At 40.1% G+C, this 26,932-nt stretch overlaps 2 protein-coding genes and 1 non-coding gene across 9 annotated transcripts in view; 1 reads left to right on the forward strand and 2 right to left on the reverse strand.

Annotated features, from left to right (window-relative positions):
* Positions 1-239: 239 nt before the first annotated feature.
* On the reverse strand, positions 240-2,231 carry gatc (glutamyl-tRNA amidotransferase subunit C). Of its 3 annotated transcripts, none has more exons than XM_010768096.1 (4): positions 1,854-2,215; positions 1,578-1,628; positions 517-686; positions 240-369 (listed from the first exon to the last, which is right to left on the reverse strand). In XM_010768096.1, the coding sequence occupies exons 1-4, from the start codon at positions 2,040-2,042 to the stop codon at positions 264-266; spliced, it is 516 nt and encodes a 171-aa protein (XP_010766398.1). In that variant the 5' UTR covers positions 2,043-2,215; the 3' UTR covers positions 240-263. The 3 variants fall into 3 exon arrangements, with proteins under 3 accessions (XP_010766398.1, XP_010766397.1, XP_010766399.1); XM_010768095.1 differs by having other exon boundaries at positions 241-384; positions 1,854-2,231; XM_010768097.1 differs by having other exon boundaries at positions 241-384; positions 2,034-2,215.
* A 374-nt stretch (positions 2,232-2,605) lies between these two features.
* Positions 2,606-2,678, forward strand: trnak-uuu (transfer RNA lysine (anticodon UUU)). Its single transcript has one exon. It is a non-coding gene; the product is annotated as a tRNA-Lys (tRNA).
* Positions 2,679-3,397: 719 nt separating this feature from the next.
* sgsm1a (small G protein signaling modulator 1a) overlaps positions 3,398-26,932 on the reverse strand; it is a 28,632-nt gene continuing 5,097 nt past the window's right edge. Inside the window, exons 3-26 of one of the 5 annotated variants that reach the window (XM_010768100.1) lie at positions 25,836-25,911; positions 20,417-20,579; positions 20,029-20,181; positions 19,867-19,934; positions 18,709-18,854; positions 18,071-18,208; positions 17,011-17,135; positions 16,392-16,459; positions 15,080-15,243; positions 14,513-14,648; positions 13,910-14,053; positions 13,295-13,421; positions 12,069-12,133; positions 11,769-11,914; positions 10,787-10,915; positions 10,510-10,695; positions 9,600-9,671; positions 8,295-9,380; positions 8,071-8,195; positions 6,764-6,846; positions 6,523-6,632; positions 6,321-6,417; positions 5,760-5,927; positions 3,398-5,006 (exon numbers count right to left, since the gene is read on the reverse strand). In XM_010768100.1, coding sequence (XP_010766402.1) covers positions 4,918-5,006; positions 5,760-5,927; positions 6,321-6,417; positions 6,523-6,632; positions 6,764-6,846; positions 8,071-8,195; positions 8,295-9,380; positions 9,600-9,671; positions 10,510-10,695; positions 10,787-10,915; positions 11,769-11,914; positions 12,069-12,133; positions 13,295-13,421; positions 13,910-14,053; positions 14,513-14,648; positions 15,080-15,243; positions 16,392-16,459; positions 17,011-17,135; positions 18,071-18,208; positions 18,709-18,854; positions 19,867-19,934; positions 20,029-20,181; positions 20,417-20,579; positions 25,836-25,911 — 3,864 coding nt within the window. In that variant the 3' untranslated portion in view covers positions 3,398-4,917. Of the gene's footprint in view, positions 5,007-5,759; positions 5,928-6,320; positions 6,418-6,522; positions 6,633-6,763; positions 6,847-8,070; positions 8,196-8,294; positions 9,444-9,599; positions 9,672-10,509; positions 10,696-10,786; positions 10,916-11,768; positions 11,915-12,068; positions 12,134-13,294; positions 13,422-13,909; positions 14,054-14,512; positions 14,649-15,079; positions 15,244-16,391; positions 16,460-17,010; positions 17,136-18,070; positions 18,209-18,708; positions 18,855-19,866; positions 19,935-20,028; positions 20,182-20,416; positions 20,580-25,835; positions 25,912-26,932 lie in introns of all 5 variants that reach the window. The other 4 variants (XM_010768099.1, XM_010768103.1, XM_010768101.1 and 1 more) reach the window with 4 other exon arrangements.

Consider the following 26,932-nt stretch of genomic DNA (forward strand, 5'->3'; position numbering starts at 1 on the left):
TACAGTCACAATGAAACAGGATGAAACTGATACATCATCCTTTAGTTTAAATTATTATACAGAGCATATAGAGAATAACTAAACAAAAACTCTGAATAGCTATTCAGCCATAGAGAAGCCAGTAGTACAAATGTATGGGAAGAGAATATAGTGCAGGCAAGTGTAGAGCAACCAATGACGCCTGGTTCAATTTCATTCCCATATACTCTTAATTATTTAAAACCAATGATTCAATCCGCTCTAATGTTTAAAAATACATGTATTCAGGTTTTTTTCTCACCTGGTGGTGCCACAAAATATTCTTCAACAGTGTGTTTGGAGAGCTGAAGCAGTTCTTCAGCACAGTCCCCTTCCGTCACTGCATCCTCCCTAAGGTTTAATGACCTGAATGGATGAAACAATATTCATGCAATAGGCTCAGTTTAAAACTGTGCTACAGTTGGGGCTGATTTAATATAGCTGGGATGAGGAGGCCAACATACAAATACACTGTTTTCATAAATTGTTGAACCATACCTGTCCTCCAGAACTGAATCCATTGGTTCCACCCCTGAAGTGTCAACAGCATGAAGCTGATCTGCAAATCTGATGGCTTCCTCCAAACAGGCGAGTCCCTGTTTGGTGCGGAAATCCACCAACGCCAGTCGCTCCAGTTGGTCCACCAGGTCGGCAGGGATATGCACAGGCTGTCAATTAAAAGTCTGTTGCGTAAGAAATGTATGCATGACACATTCTTTCGACAATCTTTTAAGAATGTCTTTAACTGTTAGTAACCATTGAATAAAGTAATTGCCTCCATTCATAATTTCTAATCAGCACACACTGCCATGACTCATGCCCAATAACTCTACCTTTGGTAATCTCTGAAGTTTTTTAATTTTGACAATATTGTGAGATTTTGTCCTTCAAAACTAAAGCCACACCTACATTTTATTTTCATAATCAATTAATCTAATTATTATCTTGTGGATTTATTCCTTTCTCTGTAAAATGTAAGATAATAAGAAAATATGTCTATCCCAGTTTTTTAAAGCCTAAATTGGTGTCTTTAAATGTCTGGTTTTGTCAGTACCAAAACAAAAGATGCGCAGTTTAATATTAACATATTTTATTATTTAATATCAAACAGAGAAAAGTAAGCAATCTACATAATTCAGAGGCTTAAAAAACAGCATTTGTATTTGTTTGTCTGCTACAGAAAATACTAAGTAGTAGATTATTTTTTGTCAATTTACTCATTATTGAAGCACTACTCAAAATATACCACCTCCCTTCAAAAAAAGGAAATTTCATTCTTTAACAAAAGATAATTGTGGAGATATCAACCGGTGAAATCCATTTGATATTTCAAACCTTTCTTAAGCCTCATGATAATAACAGATACACCTTTTTATACCGTGTTGTCTGCAACAAGAACTGGGGATTTAGTCCCTCATCGAATATATTTGAGAATAACAATTTTTTAAGACGCTTTTAACTAAATACCTACAATCTAACATGAATTTCAGAGCATTAGTTCACACAGCATGTCTTTATGCTAGTAATGTATATTTTTCAACTAGACACGAGGATCCTACCGGGGGAAGTTGGTCCTCTGGTACTGGTTCCCATGTTGCAGCCTCTGGTACCTAGAAGAGACACCCAGGTTACAGTTTCAAGTCTTTTATTGTCATGTGTGCATAGCTACAGTGTAGTTATGAGAATGAAAATCTTAGGTCACAGGCTCCTCCAACAGTGCAACACAATACAACAGATAAAATAGTACTTTTAAAGCTGCAAAGTCTTTGTTTTGCATTGGGTGCTGATTGCACAGACTGCAAGTTAAATCAAAAATCATTGACATTTCATTTTACCCTGGAGTTAAGTGGTCGAGAGCTCAACAGTCGCGTTAAATGTGTGTTGTGGCTCTGCAGGAAGATTTTCCTTCTTCTGTGGAAGATCTCCTCGTTTGTTATTGAGTATCCATCGTTAGCTAACAGGTTACATGATTTAAGTGACACGCCACGACAGGAGCGTTTCACAGCGAGACTTACCACCGACATGTTCCGAATAATAAGGTAGTGAGATATGCCCGAGAAGTATATCAAAGTTGTCACATTTTTTGAGTAATAAATAACTAAACAGGAAGGTCAGTACTGAGGTCTAAACTAGCACATGTAGCTAACGACCTGCTGTGGCTAACGTTAGCTCACGGGATGTTGTGGGACTAGGGGAAGCGAGAGGGTACTTCCACTTCCTTCTTTCTTTTGGATTATATAGCCCAAACAAAAACAGACTGCAATAAAGTGCTGGCGTCCTAAATGTTAAATAATGTTGTTATATTCATTTCACCTTTAACAGTGACTCGTGTAAAGTACAACACATCAGAAATATATATCGATAGATTTATAAACCGACGCTTCATAGCCAGATATGAGTTGTCGTTGTTGACACATCCGTACTATTGTAAAAACGTCATATTAATAATTTACATTACAGTTTATCATTTGAAATGTTAAGTAATAATTAAATGGAGATATAACTCTGATAACAGACAACGCTTAGCGACAAATATTTGTATATTAACACATTTATATACGAGTTTGTCATTTCTAGACTCCTGAGCGCCCGGATAGCTCAGTCGGTAGAGCATCAGACTTTTAATCTGAGGGTCTAGGGTTCAAGTCCCTATTCGGGCGGAAGATTTTTAATTTCTGATCCACAGCACACAGGCATACTTAGAATCATTTCCAGCCCGGTCATTATTTAAGCAGCAGGGTTCCCCTCAGCAAGTATTATAATAACTGATAATAGATCATGCGCGTATTGATGCAACTCCACCTCCCCGGTTTATGATGTTTAATCGTTTCAACTGAGCCAAAGTGTTTTTTATATTGAATGTATTTAAGAACAAATATATAAGAGCAATAACAAACTTTACATACTGTATTAACATGTAAGTATATTCATTTCGCTTTGTTTTTCTGTGGTATATATTTGTTTAGGAGAATTGAGGTGAGATAAAGTGGGGAATAGGTTGCATCTTTTGCAATGAATTTGTTCTATATGAGTACTGCAGGGGACTACTTTTGACTTGTTGCTATCATATAAATTAACAAAGACACACATTAAACTAGACCCGGCGAGAGTGTATGTTTCTTATACTGTATGTTTTTGATCTGAGGGTCCAGCCAATGTCTGTTTTGATTTTTTTTTAGCCATGAGCTGCCTTAAGCACTTCAGCCAATGTTCCCCTATAGGTCGAATAAAACACACAAGATGTTTTGGAAAAATAGTTATGATTCCATTTTTATTGTTTTATTATAAGAACATATACCATTTAATATATATATATATATATATATATATATATATATATATATATATATACTATACTATATATATATAGTACAACTCTTAGTATAGAATTTGATTGTTTTTCAATACACATTTAGAACTGGCCACAAAATAAAAATATCAGCTTTAACAACAAAGCAGCATCTGAATGAGAAAACAAATAAATAATGATTTACTTAATCAATGTTACAATAAAGGTTTTCTGACAGCAGTTAGCGTTCACAAACAAACACCTATTTTAAAAGCAGTTCATCTCACCATATTCATGAAACAACACCCGAAGAGCAACAGAGTGATGTTCTAGGCAATGAATGTTGGTATTTGAGACCAATATTAGTATTAATTTCGGAGGTAAAAGCATATATATGTTTTCTTCACAAGACCCAAATCTGCCAAAACATCAACACCGTTTCACGCAACTTAATCTGTACTTTAAATGTTCATCTCTGTCTAATCTGTCTCACACTAAATCATCTGATTAACGTTGCACAGCAAAACCTTTCATTTGGTAACTGTGACTAAATATTTAATCGTCTCATCATATCGTCCCAATTCATGATCATATTCAAGCTGAGGCTAACATTCAAAGAACAGGTGACAGACAACACAAGACAAAAAATCAAGGTGAGTAAACGGCACAATTTACAAAATAAAAAAATGGCTCACTGGATAATAAAAAATAACGGAAGAGGCTAACAAATCAGGCTTGTTGCTTTATATAAATCTCTGCCCAGACATCCATAGGTCACTTCAATATTAGGTTATGCTTTGACATAATATAATCCTCATAATTAAAAACACACTTTTTTCTCTCATTACAGTACAATTCACACTTAACAAATAAAGACAATATTTGGCAGACGAGGCAGTTCAACAAAAACATTAAAAATACTGTTGGAAGCTAACTCACTGACATGGTGCTAAAAGTTAAATGATACATAATAAGTAACATGTTGGACTAAAAGCCAGTCATTTACTTTTGGGTTGTTGATTTAAATAAAATTAAAAGTCTGCTGACATTCTTCATTCATTAAGGGACAGGTATATGGAGGTTACTTACTGATAGGCTTGATTTTGTAGACTTTGACTATTAAAATATCTATCATAATCTGTTATAACAATGCTTTAATCTCACAAATATACTCTCTGGTGGAATTCAGCTCTGTGTTTTTGGTTTGAAAGGTGGAACTTAAACCATAATTATCTCAAAATATTAAGTGCACTCTGATTAAGATTTACACTTACGGTATTTCTCACAAAAATATTTTTAAATGAAAAAAATGCTTTTTCAAATACATCTGTTTTCACTTGAACATACTGACAAATATGTAGCATAATTTACAGATACAGCTGTTGACAACAAGAACAACATTGTGGATACAGTCAAAAAGGCTCATAGCAGCATACCGTGGTTGTAAAGGCTGTGTGTGTGTGTGTGTGTGTGTGTGTGTGTGTGTGTGTGTGTGTGTGTGTGTGTGTGTGTGTGTGTGTGTGTGTGTGTGTTCTCAGATGTGTTTTCTTCTTGTGCTGCTACAGCCGTTCACACTTTACTTGGAAGGAGAAAGAAGACAGAGAACCCAATCACTTGTTCTCTATCAGAATCTGCACCTTGCACACCAGGTCTCTGGCCATGGTCAAAATCTGCTTCGTGTTGTGGTGCTCAGCCATTTCTGAAAGACAAAGAAACACAATTCATGTATTGTTTGAAAACCAGAAGAAGGATACTTATGGAAATACATTTTCTTAAATGTCTGGGTAACAGGTGTGTCACAGCTAGTTTGTAAATCATCCTGGTTTCATTAAAAAAAAAATATTTAGCAACCAGTGACATAGGCTCAACAGTGAAGCATCAGTTTCCAGTGGATTACAATTAAATGATTATTCTAGTTATTTAGTATTGCTATTTTATTAAGTTTAAGCCTGGTTCCAGACCTATACATTGCTGTTTAATTCACCTGTTTCCCTGGTGGTAAAAACAACCAACCTATCAGAGCTCTTTATTTGACAAATCTTAATCAGGACTCAGGTCCAGTGTCAGGTTTATAATACTGGGGACTTGTAGAGAAGATATTTTAAAAGAATGGACAACATCGGTGCAGCAGATGGCGACATTGAGTATTCAGACTTTAGGTCCCTATTGTGAGTCTAGCTCTCACAATGATGGTTCCTACAATTCCCATAATGCAACTAAAAATATATTAGTTGCACAAGGGCCAAATGGTAAATAATCATTTTCAAATTCCCTGCTACAAGGTTCCATTGGAGGATTTACTATATAATTTTTTATTTACAACCTCAATGACATCCCTTAGGTTATTAACTAAGCCTTCACAGAGCTGCTTCAAAGCCAAGGACCAAATTATAAAACTGTTTTGGTAGTGATTGTTTGTCAACCATCTCAGCTGTAAAGAGCCATATTTTACCATTGAAGAACTTAATGATTTCAGTGAAGTCCATGTTGTTCTCCAGGATGATGTCCCTGTAGATCTCCACCAGCGCCAGGGCAATGAAAAGCACAAAGTGGCTAGAAGAGGCATACTTGGCGGCCCAGATAGTTTCCCACACTGCAAACACGTCATCGTACACCAGTTCTGGAAGACAAATCACAAAAAGAGACGAGAGTCGGACCACATTTTGTATTTGAAGGCTCCGATGGGAGTTTGCAGGAAGTGGCGTTATCAGTGGAGAAAGATAGGAGTGGAAGCAGGTGTGAGAGGAAAGGTTTACTCAGATAGCCAGGTGACAAAAAGTCCTTTTTTTTTATAAAGCCTGCCGCTGCAACACACAGCAATTATTTCATAAGCAACTCCCAGGAACGGCTTCCCAAACATATGGCTGACTACCAAATACTTTCCAAGGCTAGATAACTAAATGTCTTGTTAGCAAGCTGCAGAGGTGTTTGGCCTTTTATCCAGCAACAGGGCTTAAAGAGGAGGGCATTTCTCTCTCCTCTAATTGGCTCAAACCCTTTCACACCACTTTACCTCGCTTGAAGTCAAGGAGAAACCAGCGGTAGCAGAAGTAGAAGTGGGTATAGTCTCCGTTCTGGTGCATTAGCTCAAACATCTCAGAATCCAGGATCTACGCAGAGAGGGGATCAGAAAATGCAAAGGAAAGGTGTAAAAAAGTGTGACGTTTGTTGGTAATGAATGCATTTATTAATACCTGTTGGATTTGAAAGGTCACCTGAATAAGAGAGCGCATGTTGGCAAAGTGGGTATCCATAGCTCCTCCGTGGGGGAAGTTTTGATTCATTCTCTTCATGAGCTCAGTGAAACAGCTGAAGGCCATGGCCTCTGAAAGCAGGAAACAGAGAGAAGAAGCAGGAGTGAGAACGTGTGTGGGCAAACTGTCCTCTGTTGTTCCATCAATAATTGTAAAAATACACCAAATGTCGGAGAAGAGAGGTGATTCAGTGTTGACTCACCGTCATCCAGGATGACAAGAAGTGGAGCCAGCAGATCACACATGCCCTGCACGTAGCCGATGTCCAGGTGCCTCCAGATGTAGCTGTTAATATACAATCGAGAGAAGTGAACGCTTTTTATCTGCCACTCATCCGCTGAGTCACCCTCTGATCAGGATTGAGAGGTATTCACACATTTACCAACTCAATGGACGTTTTTACAGCTGAAGACTTTTTAGGTCAACTTTTTAGTAGCGACAACCCCCTTTCAATCTTTATAATTAGTATTATTTATTTGTATATTGTTTTATTGATGTATTTATTTTATAGGTCTTAATTTATGTTTATTTATTTTATAGTTTTATTAGCAGTCTTTTAATCTTTATTATTCATATTCGTTTGTTTTTTAAAAAATGATTATTATTGTTTTATTTATTTTGTTTAAAAATTGTATTTTATTCAATTATTTTGTGTTAATTCTGCCTTTATTTAACAGAGGGATCATTATTATTTTATTGTATTTCCTTTGACTTATCACACCTTTTACCTCCTTGTGTTCCTTGCACTGTTATATAATCTTGTTATGCTGCATGTGTTCGTGCGTAAAGGTTTAGACGTTTGACCTGAAGTTAATTTCTTGTTTTTTGTTTTAATTTGTGATCCGTGCCATGTTGGGAAAGCACTTTGAGCTGCACCTGGTGTATAAAAAGTGTGTTTTCGACGCTGTTTTATCACCATTTATCAAGGCGACTACTGCAAAATGATTAGGCTTTTCTAACGGGCTTTTGTTTGGGCCGAATAAGCTGGCATATACATTTTTCTGTTTTCTTTCTTGCATTTCCTTTCAAATCCTCAGGAAAAACCAAAACCAAAAAAGGTGTGGTATTATTCTGTCCCTCTCATCTTTCTGACTTCAGTTACTATCATTTGCAATCTGCCCCAAAACGTTTGTACCTACTAAAGACTTAAATCTTTAAAAAGTTATAAATTGTTTAAAATGTAAAAAGGCTACGTAATTTCTTGAAACAGCCAGGCACTTTAGATTTGAGTGAATGTTACTCAAAATGAGAAAATCATGCATTTGTCGTAGACTATTTTCAGCTGTGAATTGACACACATTTGGTGCTCTAGACAAATTGCCAGCAGGAAAGTATGTGATGAATGGACACAAAATAAATGGTTATTATTATAACCCCCAACACTCATTAGCAGATTTACATTCATGCCGCCAGCCTTAAAATGTAGATAAGCCATTTTCAGTAGATATTAAGAAGGATGAAATCAGCATGTCTGTATTCTTTAACATCCTGATGCTGTGAGTGTTTTACCTGCACATGATGTTGCGCAGCTTCTCCAGGTTGGCGGGAGTGAAGTACCAATAGTTTCGGTCACAGCGCTGGACATCCTTTTCAATCCGGTGCAGATTTAATGTATACAAGTCCAAAAGCTCTTGCTGAAACAAACAACACAATAAATACATTAAATAAGCTCAATAACAACAACAACACATAGAAAGGTTTTTTTTTTTTACATTTGAAAATCTGATTCATACAGTGAAGGGACTCCCAGACTCTTGGGAGGGCGCTTCATTCTTAGGGTCTCCAGGTCCAGGCGGAGAGACAAAGTTAGGGTACAGGTTCACCCCCTGTGGCTCCTCTGCAGTGGGCTTTCCCTGCTCGTCCTCCTGGCCGGGCTCCAGGTGGGGGGCTGCTTCACAACGCCCCTTCCTGCTCCAAGGCACCATGGAAACGTTGGCTTTAGGGATGTCCTCCATCTCTATGGCGGAGGGCGACTCGTCAGATTCAGTCATGACCCGAGCCTCGTCTTTCTGAGAGGAAAAGTAGGCTTCTCTGGCTGTCGAGTCTGCTGAGAAAATCAGGTTCTTCTCAACCACGGGATCCACTGGATGAACAGATACATTTTCTTTCTTTTCTTCCAACACAAACTCTTGAGGTTTACTCGTCTTTGATTCATCCATTTCCTTTGTTTTTTCCACATCTGTTTCTGCTATATTCTTAATCTCTGTCTCTCCCTCAGCATTTAATTCTGCTTCTTCAGTCAGACTTTGCTCAACAAGTTCTCCTTTAGATTCGATGGCAGCAGCCGGTGATACCATCGTATCGGGCCCTTCTTTCTCCGTTTCCCCTTCAATTCCTTTAAGTGCATCTTTATCTTCCCTTTCTGGCATCTCTGTTTTAATTTCTCCAGACTCATCAGCGGCCTCTTGGGTTTTGGCTTGCAGACTTGTCACTTCCTTGGCATTCGACAGCTCCTCAGTCTTGATGTTTTCTTCAGTTCTGGTCACATGTCCTCTCTCCTTCTCCTCTTCCTCCTGGTTGTTCTTCACACTACCTTTCTTCTCTGTGAGACCTTCACTGTCTGCAGGTTTGACTGGGCTCTGTGGCGCCTGAGGGACAGCGGCAGGTTTTGGGGTAGCATCAGGTGCAGCGCTGTCCTCTGTGAGGGAGCCATCCGACAGGCCGGAGGTGACGGAGAAGTTGCGGGACGAAGGATGTCCGGAGTCAGGAGAGCTCGTCCCGTTCTGCAGAGCCCCGTTGGGTATCTTTGGCACCTGTTTGGCCTCTTCGCTCTTGGGCTCCGTCTCGATCGGGTCAACCTCCTCCACGGACTCAAACACCTGAAAGAACAAGCCAAAGGGAAGCAGGCTACTCCAGGGGAAGGGGTGGGAGGATGTGAAGAACTAGCAAGGGGAAAATGCAGGGATGTTGAAAAGGGTTGAGATCACATGCATTACTTTAGGATCCGGATACAAGAAGTCTAAACACCATTTCAGTCTTTGAAAGGCCCTTTTTAGAAGACCGTCTACACAGGCTGCTATCTGGTGAGTGTGTCATACCTGTGTGCTGCTGCTGGAGTCACTCTGCAGGCGAGCCAGACTCTGCCTGTCTGAGCTCTGGGAGGACTGGGACTGGGTAATAAAGATACCGGCCAAGATGTTATTATATAAACACTTATTTGAACTGAAATGCATCTCTGTTATTACATTGGCTCATGTGCTGAGATGACATTAAAAGGTCCCCTATTATACTGTTTTTCATCAATATATTAGAAGTCTCAGATATATACAAAACATGTCTCTGAAGTGTTTGGCTCCAAACACCAAACAGATCATTGCAACATCCCATAATCCCCTCTGTTTCAGCCCTGTTTCCAAAGTGCTGATTCTCTGTCTGTTACTTTAGATGAAAATAAGGAGCCACTCCCCACGCCCCTCTGAGAGATATTTGGTTAGAAAGAACACAATGGTGCTCTAGGAGGAGATTCAGGTGATAAGGTGGGGGGGGGGGGTTACCTTGGTTGGTGATTGGCTAATGGGTACACAAGCCAAAAAATCGTTATGACATCATAAAGTGGCCAAAATCTGATCAGCTCATTTTCAGACAGGTTTTTATATAAATGGATCAGGACAAAGAGAGAGAGAATCTTTGTTCCTGAAACTTTTAGAATCTCTTTACACAGTTTACATGTTTACATGTACATGTACTCTTTACATGTTGATGTATAAAAGACATGAACAAGTGGATTTTGCATAATAGGTGACCTTTAAAGGGATACTCTGAGGATTTCAAATTACAATTGTGTGACGTTGCAGGATAAAGAACATTTGAAACTTTGACTTTTCAAAAATTAAGCTACAGAAGAGTTATACAACTGATTCAACACGCTGAGAAGTACAGCCTGTAACTAGTAAACAGACTTTTACTTGTCGAATTTATTTTATAACTCTGAAAATAAGTGTGATTCACCTCATTGCTGACGGAGGAGTTGTGGTGGCTCATCATCTTCTGACTGGGACTGTCCATGCTCGCTGCGGAGGAACACTTTGCTATGGCCGCCGCGTGCTGCTCCTTCTCCCGCTGCCGGACGATCTCCTCACAGCCGAGCCACTCACTCATGGTCTGCTGGTAGCACACTCGCACCTGCTCGTCCACCTGGGGGGAGGAGGAGGGTACCATCAAGGGTCAGTGGTTCAGGGGGAAAACGCTCTGAACACAAAGAAATATAATTGTGGAAACTACAAACCTCCTTCCTTTCAGCTTCTGACATTCCAAACTGGTAATGACCCAGCAGGAAAGGCCACACCTCTTTACGCAGCGAGGCCTCCACCCCGCCGTAGTACACCAGGCGGAGCAGGTCCTTCTCCTCGTATGCCTGGAGACACAAGACACAAGTACTTTCTTTTCTCTTTTGGATTTTCCCTAAAAGACTATTTCAAATCATTGCACAGCATTAGCAACACAGAGAGCTGTAGTAGTAGTTTTTAATTTATTTCATTTCAGTATTGCCAGTTCTGCACAACCCTCTGAATATGTTGCACATGTGTAGATAAGCTACCTCTCCTAATATCTGCACAGCTTTACACTTTTCATAAGAATACTGCACATATTTTATTTTATTGTTCTGAGTATTTTATCAGAGTTAATGTTATAATAGTTTTTTTTTTATTTTCTTTAAATGTTTTACTGGTGTTTCCTAGAATGTATCTTCTTTCACTTTGTTTATGTATGCACTATTTCACCAAGGCAAATTCGTCGTATGTGTAAACCTACTTGGCAACACAAGTATTATTCACAACAAATAAACCCGTTTTCATTCAAATATTAGCTTGTAAAGCATGTACATTTATGTTGAGGTCAAACTTATAATGGCTTCAGATAAACGTTGCTAATGTCTAAATTAAGGATAGATGTGGACTTTAAGACTGACAGGGTCATTAGTCATGCTTCATGCACTCTGTTGTGAGACTAATGGTGTGAGCCACATGATTAACAGAGGGTGAATATGGATGAGAGACAAGATTGATGGAGGGAGAAAGCCTGAGAGTGGACATGCATGCGCGCGTGTGTGTGTGTGTGTGTGTGTGTGTGTGTGTGTGTGTGTGTGTGTGTGTGTGTGTGTGTGTGTGTGTGTGTGTGTGTGTGTGTGTGTGTGTGTGTGTGTGTAGCATAATGTCAGCAGCAGTGTGATGTTTGTGTTGCAGTGCTGTGACACCAGCGATGCTTACTGTGCAGTCCTGGAGGAACGTCTGCCAAACGTCTGTGGTGAGCCCTTTGTAGGCGTCGCACGGCACGTCGGGCGCCACGATGGTGTGATTGACGAGCGCAGAGAGGTGTGTGCGCACGGTGGACAGGTGACGGCAGTACGCCAACCCTGCAGGACAAAACATCTCATTACTTAGTGGCTCTGCAGATGTTAGTGATAATTCAAAGGAGAATGTTGCGCACTTCTTCCAACACATTTTTCATACTGAATGTGAATACTTATGTCAAATGCTTTTCAGTGTAAACAATAAGCGATCACATACAGCCATAAAACGCCCGAGAGATGATCTGATTCTTCATGTTGTCGCACAGCATCTTCAGAGGAGCCCTGCAGGAAGACGCAGCACATTCACATTTACAGTGTTTCACCTAAGGGAAAAACATTTCTCTTCTCTATCCTTAAACTAATTACCCAATGCATCATTAAAAACTGAGTTTATTACAGGGTTAGGTCTAACCTTTTATCATGCTAATTATTGTCGTGCTGCCATATAGAACAAAATGGCTCTGAGGATGGCCTTTTTTCCATAAACTTTAACCGTTTTATCTGCCTCGCTCATCACCTTGTTTTCCAAACATGTGTCAGTGAGGTAAATGTCACATAATTGTCTCCTAGGTAATTGCCTGGTTGTTGTATCTTTGCTGCTTTCTCTGTTTCCTCTGTATTGTGTGTGCGCTCTAAAGGACTTATATACCTATGTGTTTGTGCACAATCATAGAAAGGGTGTGTTTTTCCTGATATATCACTGTACGAAGTCATGGGGTGTCATGTTACTGTGTGTCTTGAGCAGTTTCCCTGTCACAATGTACCACAACCAGGCTTCAGGGGTAACAGATTCCAGGTAACAAGATTACGTAATCAGGATTAAAAAATGAAGTGTAACTATTTGATTACAATTACATTAAACAAATCAAGTAATCAGATTACTGTTAATTTTAAATTGAAATTACTAGCAAGATTACAGTGTTAAAAAACATATATATATATATATTATAGGTAGACATACTGAATGAATATTCTTTATGATTTATATTCTGGCTACCTAAATGATCCTTTATTTTAAATAATTTATTTTTTAATGCAGTAGGTGGACACCTGATATATATATAAAAAAAATACAGTCTATGCTTTTGATGAAGGTATTAGGTTAAACAGCATTTGTAAACTATTACTGTTACTACTCTTTGGTATGGAAATCTTGTTTTTCTCTTTTCTAAGGTTACATTGTTACATACACTTAAATAAAAACACCTTATTGATATTTATTTTCTCTTGTTTTTATTTGCATTGCATTTTATTTTGAGGTAATCCAAAAGTAACAAAGTAATCAGAATGCATTACTTTTATATTGTGATACTCAGATTAGGTTACTGATTATTACATATATATTTTCAGGTAACTATTAATTGTAACGGATTACATTTTTAGAGTAACCCCTCCGAACCCTGAACACAACACAGTCCAGTGTAAAGCGTGCTTATTCCTCACCTCTCATGATTGCACCCCTTAGGCGTGGCTCCGTCAGAGAAGCTGCCATGAGAACAAGAGGAACACGAGGACTTCCTGAGGGTGGGATGCCACATTGTAGCTCCCTGGTCCAAGTCTGGAGGAGTCACTGCAAAACACACACCAACACACATGCACACACACACACAAACATTGCCATTTTAAAAGCATTACGCTACACAGGCTTTCAACATTAATTACATTGATTCAAACACAGCTGGAAAGACTTGCAGAATTATGCTCATCGACTGTGATCCGCTAAAAGCACCTGAGAGAACAATTTTGTGTTTGATTCCTGTTAAAGCATATCAAAAAGAGTACATTTGCATTCTTGAACTGGTGCAGAATGTGAAAGCATGAAGCCGGCCAATTCAATTACATTATTATAAAGGGAAATCGATCAATCAGTTATCCACGCAGCGGCTGTTGAAAGGTTACTGCGCAGTAATGCAGTAAAAAGGGCAGCAGGGAGTGGGAGGGGTTTTAATCGCAGGACACATCGATAAACATCGCCAGAGGCTCAGGACAGGTCAGGAGGAGATTAGATCAGGAAGTTAAAGCAAGCTGACAGACAGAGCAGAGGTGTGACTGTGTTACAGCTGCTTCCTGTGAGAGTGGGGGGGTCTTCAGGGCAGCTGCAGGACCTCTTTGGGACAACCAGGATGCCTGTTTTGAAGGGGGACGACCCACTCAGTGGAAGTGAGAGGGAGGAAGTCAGATGGGGAGCATGGGTTACAGTCACTGTAACAAACAACGTGTGACAACAAATGAAAATGCAACAATCTGGAAAGGCCCGCGGGCGCCGCTCACATTCATCTACTTCCAGTGGTGCAAATTACTAAATACATTTACTCAAGTATATTGATGATAAACAATATGATCAACACTTAAAAAAGACTAGTTACACCTGGATGACAACTACCCAGCAGTACATTATGTAATCAAAATGAGTTATACCTTTACCAGCTCGATACATAAATAATTATATATGATTGTAAAATGGGCCAATCTGAATGAGTACTTTTATTTTGTTACGTTTGACTTTTAGTACCAACACTTTTGGAGTTTTACTTGAGTAATATTTTGAATACAGGACTTTTACTTGTAACAGAGTATTCCAGCACTCTGCTACACTTTTACTTAAGAACACGATCCGAGTACTTCTTCCACCTCTGTCTGCTTCTCAGTAGGGAATCTCACCAAACTCTGAGTGGCTGTTTGGAAAGAGGATGCGGAAGACATAGTCGGTGGCCTCGTCCTCCTCCTTATCTGAGACCGAGTCTGAGGATCCAGATCCCTGAGGAACCCTGTTCCGCAGCTTCGGAAACACCTTCCCCTGTGACGAGAATATAAACAATATTTAACTAATGCCAACAACTAAATCATTCCAACCCATTAGAGCCCAGTTTAGCCATCCATGTGATTAGAGGATGAGTGTCATGCTTAATAATAGTGCCTGAACCTGCATGGGCGGTTTTCATTATACTGTTTAGCTGCAGATAAAATGCTACTCACAGTCCATCAAAAAAAAATCCATTCATTAAAGAAGCCACTTTCTGTGTTGTGGTGCAGAGAGAACATTACGCCACATATTCATTACTATCACTCCGACTAATATTACAACCATGCAATGCGTTTCAAAACGTCGTTTTTATTGATTTATTGATGTATTGATCAGGCTGATGCTGCATTTGAGTGCCCTTTAATGTGTAATTTGTTTACTGTATGTGAGGCTAGGGACCCTAAATAAAGACTTCCTGTGCTGACCTTTCCCCTCTGGGACCACAGCGGGGGGTCCAGCTGTCCGTGGGGAAGCAGGCCGTTCTCCAGGCAGGAGAGGAACTGGAGCAAGTGGCCTCCTCTTGGGAAGCGAAGTGGAGGTCTCTGGATCCCATCCTGACTGACCAGCACCACCGTCCCCCCACTGTCAACTGCAGGAGATATACCAGAGGACTTTATGTTAAATTATTCATGATGCCATTTCATGCCACAGCAGTGTTTATTTAGACCAGGGGTGGGGAACCTCCGGCCCCCGGGCCATATACGGACCGCGAGACCATTTCGTACGGCCCTCGAGGTAATTTATAAACACGCACAAAAAAGACAAAAATTAAAGAAATCTAGACCGCAAAAGAATTAAACAAGCGAGTGCCTGTTTTTCCTGGCCAAGGTCAGGGTCCTTGAACACAACACGAGCCTAATAACTGTCATCACGTGGTTCTGACGGAGAGCACCAGAACGCCGCTCCGGCACTTCAGAAATTGCAGTACCCATAAGGAGCCGTACACATTCCGCAGCTTTTGCGTGGCTGTGTCTTAGTTGTAAGCCCAGTGGCGATCTGTTCATCTGTCATACTGATCATACAGTCAATAACGTTGTTGTTATTAGCATCTGGTTAGCTAGCTATGCTAACGAATATAAGAAGCTTTTTCTACAACCAGTGAGGTAAAGGCACATCTTTATATGATCATTATAAAAAAATAAGAGAATAAAGTAAACAGGTATAAAATACTATATGGGAGTAAAAAAATGTGATTTGTAAAATATCCATAAAGAAAAATAAATCTGCTTACAGTTCTGTTTCATATGGGTGTTGAGAGATGTATCCATAGATCTCTTAATTTTGCTCTCATAGTGCACCAGATTGACGCTTTTAACTTCAACATTTAAAAACAAATCTTCCCGGGGGAGCATGCCTCCCGGACCCCCCTAGAGGAGGTTAGGTCCCCCCCCCCACTTAAATCATGTCCACATGGATAGGAAACTAAATACATTTGCACACATCTTGTGTCCATATCTTTCTGTTGTGGTGGTCATGCCGCAACCGTGCACGTGCATGCATACGCGAGTCATGGTAAGATATCTGGATCAAGAGGTTGCTTTTTCTTTGCACAGCATGAAAGAAAGGCAAAGTGATTTTTATATTTTTAAGCAGAGGTCAATCATTTGTACGGCCCTCGTAGGATGTTGAAAAAATTGAAATGGCCCTTCAGAGGAAAAAGGTTCCCCACCCCTGATTTAGACAATGATGACAAATAAAAAAAGGCAAATTGTGCTATAAAGGTCTGCGAGCGCTTACCTTGTTGATGACAGTGCAAGTAAACTATCTCCCCGAGAGGGATGGTCATTGCATAGTCCCAGTATACACTAGAAAACATTAATAGAAAAAAGAATGAAGAAAATAACCTGGTTACTAGCTTTAGCACACCAGGTAAATCATCATTTCACAGTGAAAAGTAAATCGATAAGGGGTATCCCTGCGATTCGAAATCTCAAGCGTCATTTATTTTTACGGCTAATAAAGAGAGTAGTTGCGCACAGACAAGCATGAGCTGAGTTGGCAAATGCAATAATCAATTTTTTTGGTGAGAGGAACAATGAACAGGCACAGGCACATAACACGGTTTGTCGGTTTTGAAAGATGTCTGGCCGTGTCTCAGTCAATAAACCATCTGCTGAAAATAAGCCTCATCAGATCAGCAGCATTGACTCTCCATACTGAGCCAGTGAGCCACACACAAACACACGCTGCATTGTTCAGAAACACCTGAGTGTTACACAAACAGCAGACAAAAAGAAAGAAATATATATGGCAGAATGTTTTTTTTTATGTGAGAAGGATTACACACATTATCAACACAGGTACACAGACACAATCACTGTTATCATGATACATTTACAGCTGGATCATTTTGCACCTGCATTCGTAGTCCAGGTCTCCAACAGAGCCGTTCATCAGCTGGTTGGGGGTCCACTTCAGGGTCATGAGGTCAGCATTCTGGTGCATAGAGAGGTAACCTGGGATAGCCTCCATGTCATCCCTCTGAAACAACCATGGATGTTAGGGTTAGGGTTAGTATACATTACAGTTAAGGAAGTATACTGAATTATCCGGTTTAGAAATATTGTATAATTAAATACAAATAAGTTAAATAATAGGTTGTTCCTCATAGTATTTATGTGTCTAAATAAGCATGTTATAGTGTTCTGATAATACAATTTAACTGACATTTCTAATAATAACACAGAAATGTCAACCTGATTTTAGCTTCCTAAAGCCCCTGTCACACTGTCCCGAAATTGACACCCGAATATGGAATTGTGAATTTCGCACGAAGATGGCCCCGAACCACACACGAAGACAACATTTACATTACATTTAAGACATACAACTGCAACGAAAGTAACACAAACAATTATGTTAAAGTGCTATGATACTGTACTGATATTTTCCGACTTTGTTCTTTACTTTCTCCGTCTTTATATGTAGAAGATATTAAGTTTTCTCCGTCATGTTGTTTCCATAGCAACAACAACTTCCTCGCCTTCAAAATAATATATTATATCCTTTTTAGTTTCACAGAACACAAATTGGGTTATTTACATAATATGTTTACATGATTTTGTTGTGCAATAAAACAACCAGATGGACACACGATAAAGGAAATGTTCAAATTCAGCTCTGATCGTAGCAACATCGGGCAAATCTTTGGCATGCCAAAGATTTTGCCACCGCTCCCGAAGTTGCTGCCGGAGCCTGATAAATTCCACCGGCGGTCATACAATGGCTTAAGATGCCCTCACGAATGCCTTACGAAGGGGCAAAATGGACACACGAAGTCAACACGAAAATGAACCTTCAATTTCGGGACAGTGTGACGCGGGCTTTAAGCCTGTCGGTTGTCAATTGAGATATTATTTATAGGGAGAGTCATAGTTATATATCCACTGAGTCATTCAGCGGGATCGGACAGTTACCGGTTGTACGAGCACATTGTTTTTGCCAAACAGTAGGGTCACCCTGCTGTTTTGATGCAGCGACTCCACATATTCACGAGCTGATGGTGAGGGGGAAGGGCGTTCGTCCATGCTGCTGCTGGAGTGCCGCTTCTGGATCTGCACAACACAGAAACCCAATCACATCAGATAACAATCATCGTAAACCAGAGGTAAAACGATGAATGTCTCTGCAGAATACATTACAGATGGCCAGTCACAGTGCAGTCAGGTTTCATGAACAAGATCCTCTGTTTCACATTAATCAAGAGAGAATGAGAAGATTGATTCATGTGCACCAATGCATCCGCCCATGTTTCGGATTGGAAAACACACACAAACAAACAACACCACGCAACTGCTTGGAGCACTGAGGTGCCGTAAAAAAGGCCGAGTTGACCTGGTTGGTGAATGAAGACAGAACAGGTGTGAAGTTCTCCGATACACTTTGTTCTTTCTCCGGGGACACGCTGTGCAGTAATCTTAGCGAGTTTGCTTTAATCAGACAGGCAACATCACAGAAGGGATCAGACACACCTCTAGAACTCATAAATAAACAAAAAAGGAGCCTGGCACTGATTATGCATGTTCATCTACTGCATTGCTAGTTTAATACTCACACACAGTGCGGGCCTCTTAGTGGGAGAATCCTGTCGGCAGTGGCCCCCGTGGATACGATGCCTTTGCACCAGCTCGTCAGCAGAGGGGTCGGTCCAGAAGTGGTCAGCTGTCTTCATCTTGCTGTACTCCAAAGCACAAGGTCCGACTGTCACAGTAAAGGTGACCAGTTAATGGTGCAGGCACTCACTTAAGACATTATACAACCAGTGAACATTACAGGATCATCTTAAACATTATTTGGCACACTCAAAAATAGAGAAATAGAAGGATACAAATTGTAGAACTAAAAGAGTAGATTTTCAGAGATGTACCAGAACAGACTCCTTCTTTAACTACAAAAGCTACAAACCATTTATATAACAGTTGAGAATGGTAGATCCAAATATCTTAGGCTTGTATCCTCTGAAATAAGTGTTAGTTGCTACTTTTGCTCCGTTGGTACATGCTGCATACGTTCAGGTGGTTAAAATAGAAACATTTTAATCTTAAAATCACTTTTTTCATGGACTGGAGGTTGCAAGAGTATCCAATAATTCACAAGCAAAAGGCAAAGCTTAGAAAAAATAAACAAAATACAACTGAATTGTGTGCGGCGGGAATATGTTTTTGATCTGCCTTTGTGTCTTCGTAATCAACTTACCATCCCCTTTGATTTATCTTGTGTCCATCTTGTTTTGATATCTCTGCTTGAGGGTAAAACATTTACCAAGACAGTCTAAAGAAATACAAGTACTGGCACACTTATTAAATCCTCTGCTGGGAACCAAATGTAGCTCCCAGCAGCAGTGCCTTCGTCTCGGATGAAATCACTGTCAGTGTTCACAGATGGGAAGCTGGTGAGGAATCATGTCTCAGCAGGGTGAGCTCCTACTGTTTAGCCTGTCAAGACCATTTGCTTTAGTCTAAACCTCCAGTGGTCAAGAGTAGAAATTAGCCAATCAAAGACTGCAATGACGGATTGGCTATTAGTATAAATAGGGAGAGAAAATGGTTACCATAACGTCCTCGTGAAGCATACTGGTTCACTAACAAGCTTATACAATTCTGCTGAATTTGTTCCTAATACTCCCACGATTACACACGTCTATTTGAACATGAGCAGAACCCATAGCGTAAGACATGATGCTAGATGATCACAATAAAAGACATATAATTACCTAACAAAGAGGCAAGGATAGGTCCGTCCACATTGTCCATTAGAACAGCCTCTTTCTCATAATATTTACTGGAAGACAAATATGGAAGAGGGATTTTTACAAGGCAGAGGGAGTTCTTTTAACACAGTCGAAAAGTGGTATTATTGACTATTCTCAATGTACCTGCTGTTCTCCACCAGGTAGAGGACAATTTTGTCAAGCACTTTCTCAAATAAAGCCGTCCGGATCCACAGGTTCTTGACTCCCTGCGGGCTGAGGCTGGGCAGTCGAGGCATCTTGCGTAAACCGTCTTGACTTTGCATGCTTTGACTTCGTCTGCAGGAGGAGAGAGTCACAAAATCAACAAGGTTTAAAATTGCATTCAGTGAAAACCGCATTTGCATGACTCAATGGCATCAGCAATTCATCATTCATAAAAGCTGGAAACATGAATTATTTAGAAGCTTTTCAAGTGAGCAGACAGCCATATATTTTTCAAGGCTTTCGCTTTTGCAGGGCTTTGATGTAAGCTTTCAAGTCTGCTGTGATGTGTGAGATGTTAGTCTCTCACTTTGTCTCCATGACCTGCTCCAGCTCCTGGGCCTTTCTGCACAGATCCTCCGCCGGGACGAAGCTCTTCCCCACCTTCATGAAGAGTGCCGCTATTTTGTTGCTGCGCAGGAAGCCTGCTGCTCTCCGTTTCAGCCCGTGGAGGACGCATGCCTCCACTGCAGCTGTGGGACACACACAAGGTTAGACAAGTGTTACTAGGGGGCACGATACTCTAAATGTATGCACATAAAACAGAAGAGTATATCATTAAAAAGACACCAGACCGTAGTCCAATATTCCCTCTCCTTTTAGCTTTGTATTGGTCTCTACCAACTGCTGGGAAGATATCTGAATCCTAACACAATAAATAGAACCATAAAGCCAATTATATAAGAAATTACAAATAGGGATTTCTTTTGACTAATTTGAACATATATAATAGAGTAATTCCATTTTGTGATGTAATTTCTTGAAATTGTCACAAATGAATCGCACTGATCTATACTTATATAGGTTTTTTGTTTTGAGGCACAAAGCCTTTTCTTTAGATGAGAGCATGTCAAACCTCCACGTCATAATACACTTGATGTTGATAATGATTTCCAGATATTCATGCGCACTATAATAAAAATGAACAAAGCAACAATGCACATGTCAGATGTCAAGTGAGTTTCATCACCCCCGCAATTCTGCACAGTGCATTTCTATTGTATGTTTTTATTGAAGTGTTGATGCATAGTAGTAATGCGTTTGACGGTGTTCATTTACACATTAAATGAACACCGTATAAAGTGGTGCCCTATTCAATTCTTAACTTAACCTTCTGATGCACTTTTTGTCTGTACGTATTTTCTGTTAAGTTCAATGCTGCATAAAAAAAAACAGTTTTTTTCTTTTTTAAATGAAGATTTACGTGATGATCTTTACATTCAAAAAGTTACCCATCGAGCTGTAGCGGACACACAAGTCGATGACACACAAAATTGCTCAATTGTGCAGAAAACAGACACCCCTCTCCTCTCTCAGGCCTACGTGGCAGCGCCTGGAGCTGTGTTGACATTTGAGTTTTCTTTCAGGACTAATCCTGTGGCTCTGTTCACATGGGGTCAGGGGGAAGGCTGGTGTCACCATGGTTACCCCTGTTGATGGAGCTCTGGGAGACGAGCAGCGGAGCGAGGGAGGGAGGGAGGGATGGAGGGGTGGCAGCATCTCATCAGCATCACCCCTTCAAACACAGCTTCTATCCTGCCTCCATGCTATCAGTACATCAGTCACTTTCTCTGTCGCTGCTGCTAACAGCGTTTATCTCCTACCTAGGAAATAAAAGTGTCAGCGACGACATCAGCTTGATTTTTCTTTCTAATACAACCATGTCATCTTTGCTGATCTTTTCCTCTCCATCTCTTCCTGCATTTTGCTCCCCTTCCTCCCTCAGCTGCTTTCCTCCACATCATTATAAGAGCAAGAAGCCAAATGTCAGAGCAAAGCGTAACATGACAAGGTCTCCTCGTATAGTTCATCCTGCTTCCTCTCATCGTTTCTGCTAACTAGTCTCAGATGGTAAAGGTGCAAAAGAAATCAACTCCCAAACATGACACTGCTCTAGAGGGACTGTGTATTCCAAGCTAGCGAGGAAATTCCCAGTGTGTCATAGTCTCCGCAGTTACAAACTCTAAAATGAACAACGGCATCAGGGGCAATGTTACAAACAATACCTTGGGAAATGTGTTCAACTGTATGGCACGTATACAAAAGAAAAGGTTTCAGTTTGAGACATAAAGTAGGGAGAATGGAAGGAAAATGATCTGTACAATTAAATCTTATTTTACCATTTTACCAGATGAATAATTAAATACAGAAGTGACAAGAAAATGAGCATCATGTCAGTGGGATCACTTATTGGTGCAGTGTCTCCTGGTAAAAACAGCTAACACAGTAAATTGCCTCTAATCACCCTGTATCTGTGGCAACGGAGTGCATTAAGAGACTCGTGGACAGTGACCAACACTTTCCCCACCGCAGACAAAGAGCCTATCGTGGAGAGCGCTGAAATGATTAGACACTAAGTCATTGAGTGCATCCACAGAATATTATCTAATGATGTTTCTAATCAATGTATCATGTGTGTGTGTGTTATATATGTTATGATACGAATACACACTTGATGATTACAGCCTGTTGTTCGCTTCACTTTCATGGATTTGACATTTAATGGACAGAATGATTAATGATTGGTGATTAATCTCAACATTAATCACTAGATTCATCGGCCATAATGACCACACATTACATAACAACCACCATTGGTCTAAATCAAGTTATGCTCTGGTTCATTTTAAGCGATTTGGCTGCTTTTGCTACCTTTGTCTACATTTGATCTCATCTTCAGCATATTTAAATATTCACATCTTTGGGAAAAATGATTTACTTTGTAAGCACAATTGAGTGAGTTGATTGTTCAAGCCAATTGGCTGTGACATGCAAACCATTTTGGTAAGTACGACAGAAAAAGCCATCAGTCAGAAGTGCAGGTCACATTTTGATTAAATGGTTAGTGTATTTCTAAAAAGGTGAAACAAAATGAAGTGGCTTTAATCTCTTCACTGTTCAACAGAAATCAGCCAGGGTGCCATTAAAATAATCGTTTTGATCCGTCATGACAGATGTAAGAAGCGAGGACTTCAACACAAAGGATCAAGAATGAATTAAATAAAAAGCAATGTGTAAAAAATTACAAACTGATTTGATAAAACTACAATTGATTGAACCTTTTCTGTGTATCTCTTACTACTCAATGCTTCATAACTCGAGTCAAGGACGGCTTTCTATCTCTTCAGAGCGTCTACATTTCAGACTCTACCGGGGATATCTCATCAAAGTAGCCGTGATGGTGGAGGCTAATTGCTCCCCGGTCAGCTGGCCGAGCTTCCCGCCCATCCTCCACTCGCTCCTATCTCTAAACAGACCAGCTGAAAGAGCACTTGGAATAATAAGAGCCACTATGAGGATCACAGGAGGAGGATGCTGGCTGACAACAACACAAAGATGAGAGGGTCATCCTGAGCTTCTACATGACCATGATAGTAGTAGAGGAAAGATCCCCTCTGACTGACGAGCATCTATGAAAGAAAGCAGTTTGTTGATCCAATACTGTCTACAGCGAAGGCCAACGATACTGCTGACAGGCAAAATCAAATGAAAACACATAGCACAAACAATGCAGACGACACTGGTACAAAAACATCACATTGCATTCAATTCTGTGGAAGGTAATACACCATTTAAAGAAAAAACAAAACATTCAAAGATATTTGGGGCAAGCTAACTGGTTGGGAAGGATGTCTATTGTTATTTGGTTTAATACATTTTCAAGCCCTGCAGTAAATTCCTCTCACAGCTTTTCAATCAGATACTCTTGGATATGATATGGTAGGGATGTCATCTCCATGGACACTCAAGCACACGTTATTGATTGTATATTTTTATAACCTGAGAGGCGTTATGTCTGGTTGAATATAAATAAGCCACAAATGAGCTGTAGGCACAGTAGCTTCGGTCTGACGCACATGACAGGAGATTGAATTCAGTTTTTTAAAAGTTAGTGAAACTGTCTTACAGTAAAGCAGATTTTCACAATATACCTTTTTCTATAGGTTTTATTTGTACAGTATGTGCATCGACTCGAACATATTTATAAAGGGCTACAATGAAATTTGAAGAATCTGTGTAAAGGGAAGGTCTCATAACTGTTCATTTGTTTATACCATAAACACACTTTCCTACATTTCAATAGCTTGCCAAGAGTCTCATGTTATGAGTTAAGAGCAGTCTTTGTCTGCGAGGATTGGCTCTTGGCTAGTATAAATATCACATTTCCTGCACGCTGAGAGTCGATTTATTCCCACTGAAATCCCCAAATACACATTGTTACTGATTACTGAGGCAGACATCTGACCGGTGTGAGCGCCTGCATGTGGGCAGTGTGTTTCTCACAGTGATCGTGCTGCGCTCTGTTGGCTATTTGGAGGCAAGAACAATAACATTTGGTGAAATATTGAACTTTAAAATGTCCTTTATTTTGCTTTTGTAGAAGTTAAGCTGATGATGTGGCTGTATACTGTATGTTTTTAATGTGGCAACTATAATCCCGACTTCCTTTTAAAGACTTGTATTCATTTGGCAAAAAAAAAACTTGTTGTTGGAGAAATATCTCTATTAAAAAGGAATATAAATGTAATAATAAGGAACATCAGCTACATGTTATCCTCTCTGATGGACTAATAATAATAATAATAATTCCTTATATGTATTAAAGCGCTTTTCCAGATGCTCAAAGCGCTTTACAAATACACATTACACACATGTAACGGTCATGTACTGCCTTGCCCAAGGACACAACGGCTTTAGAGACGCAGTGGCAGTGGGTTTGGAACTGGTGTTCCCCAACGCCCCCTTGATCTGATGAGCAACGCACAGCCCACTGCGCCACTCCACCCATCTTCACACCTCAAAGTCATCAAGGCGCTTTACAAGTGCACATTACACACATATCATACATGTAACGGTCATGTACTGTGGACAGTACCCACAGGAGCAAATTCGGGTGAAGTGTCTTGCCCAAGGACACAACGGCCTGACGCAGTGGTGGCTTTCGAACTGGAGTTTCCCAACGCCACCCTTGGTCTGATGATCAACGCAGAGCCCACTGCGCCACTCCGTCCCACTAAGACTAAGATTGGTGTTGCCAGAACATGTGTGTATGCATGTATTGTTGGTAGTGGTGAATAACTCTAATTATTGACCATTTTGCTTATATTCATTTGGATCTATGACACTAAGTATTTTGCTCTCATCATGGAAACATAAAGGATCATTGCTATGTTCTTGGAGAACGGTAAAGTTAAGTTAAGTTAAACCTCTTACTTTCCTTTAACCTTGTATTTGTGAGTTAGTTTTCATTATCAAAATGGCTACACAGTGGAGTTATCAGACAGGGAATTTTGTGGAAATGCTAGTATATATAATGCCCTCCTATGTACTTTGTTTCATCATGTTCTAAAATGTGCCCTGTGTCCAATTAAGTGTTGTGTCGAGTTGTTTTGTGATAAGTCATTGTAACCACAGCTAAAAAGATAAATGATAGAAAATAAACATGAAAAAAGATCAGTAGGATCTTTCTTGTAACGGTAAAGGAAGCAATACATACAGATAATGGAAATCCCCAGCTTAAAATTAATCCAAAGATAGTCAATGAAACATACAAACAGTGGGATATTGTGAGGCAACAGATTATAGACTGCATAATAAATGAGACACAAGTAACTTCGATCAGGAATGATTTGAATACAATTGTGTTCTCAGTATTTCAGAATGGTTCCAGCTGAAGAGGTTACAAAGAAGACAAAGCGGTGTGACTCATTTTTATGTTGGTTACTCACCACAGAAAGACACAATATGGCTGCTGTCTTCGTGAACAAATTTCCTTGTTACAGCTTCCTCCATAATCTGCTTCACCTGTCAACGACATGAAGATGCCGGATGAGTCATTCATTAAACAGGCACACAAACAGGCTGCTTATTGGAGTGTTTACTGCACATATAACAGAATATAATCATGAGGGCATGAAATACACATTTATGATAACAAGGATTAAACGATTAAAAAGAAAGCGCGGGGTGAACGGGGGTTAAAAAGTTAAGAGGAAGCGAACCACGCTTGGTTGGAAGAGAGCATGTTAAGTTGGTGGATGAGTCACCAGCTCTCATCCCGAAGACCTCTCATGGGATTTGGGGGTGGTACATTTGGGGGTGAGGGAATAATAAAGGAAGGGAGGGTTTATCCACCACATCACAGACCCCTTTTATTAAGAAGTTTGTAATCCTCAGTGGGAGCAATTGATTCTGTTGCGTCAAACTCTGACGTTATCCTAGTCATGCAAATCCAACTTCTTTTTAAAAAAGAGGGAGAAGATCACACATGCTCACAAGGTAACGCTCATTAGTTAGCTTTTGTTGTCACGGCGATGTCCCCCTCTCCCCGCTGGCCTGACAACAGCGACAGACCAATAGTTTAGATGTCTGATAAATCAATCCCTCCCTCCCGTGGCTATGGAGACGTCCCCCTTGTTGGGCACCGCTCTGCAATCTGCAAGGGGAATATCAACCTCCGGACACAGAGCACAGATAGCTGTCATTTCCTGCTGAAATGAGTCTGTCCACAACGACCGTATGACACTGCCAAGTTCAGCTTCTGCACAAACACAGACAGACAGACAGACAGACAGACAGACAGACAGACAGACAGACAGACAGACAGACAGACAGACACACACACACACACACAGAGACACACACACATATTCAATACTTTGTTGAAGTGATACAAAATCTATTCTCTGTGAAGAAACCAACCCTCTTATAATATCAGTTTTCATGGTTTGATATTTACAGCTGGATCATAAAAGTTTCTCGGAGATGAATTTCGGTCTTCGAGTACGATTTTCATCTTGGGGTTTATGGACCAATAATAAAAGTA

The sequence above is a fragment of the Notothenia coriiceps genome, unplaced genomic scaffold, assembly GCF_000735185.1.
Source record: "Notothenia coriiceps isolate Sejong01 unplaced genomic scaffold, NC01 NC01_scaffold00005115, whole genome shotgun sequence".
NCBI lineage: Eukaryota > Metazoa > Chordata > Actinopteri > Perciformes > Nototheniidae > Notothenia > Notothenia coriiceps.

What these genes read in the sequence shown, in the direction of transcription:
- gatc (XM_010768095.1), bottom strand. Translation starts at nt 2,042, where the DNA reads ATGTCGGTGGTAAGTCTCGCTGTGAAACGCTCCTGTCGTGGCGTGTCA. An exon ending in CAGAGGACCAACTTCCCCCG is followed by an intron (nt 687 to 1,577) that starts GTAGGATCCTCG and finishes TTTAATTGACAG; the next exon opens with CCTGTGCATATCCCTGCCGA. An exon ending in GATTCAGTTCTGGAGGACAG is followed by an intron (nt 385 to 516) that starts GTATGGTTCAAC and finishes TCATCCATTCAG; the next exon opens with GTCATTAAACCTTAGGGAGG.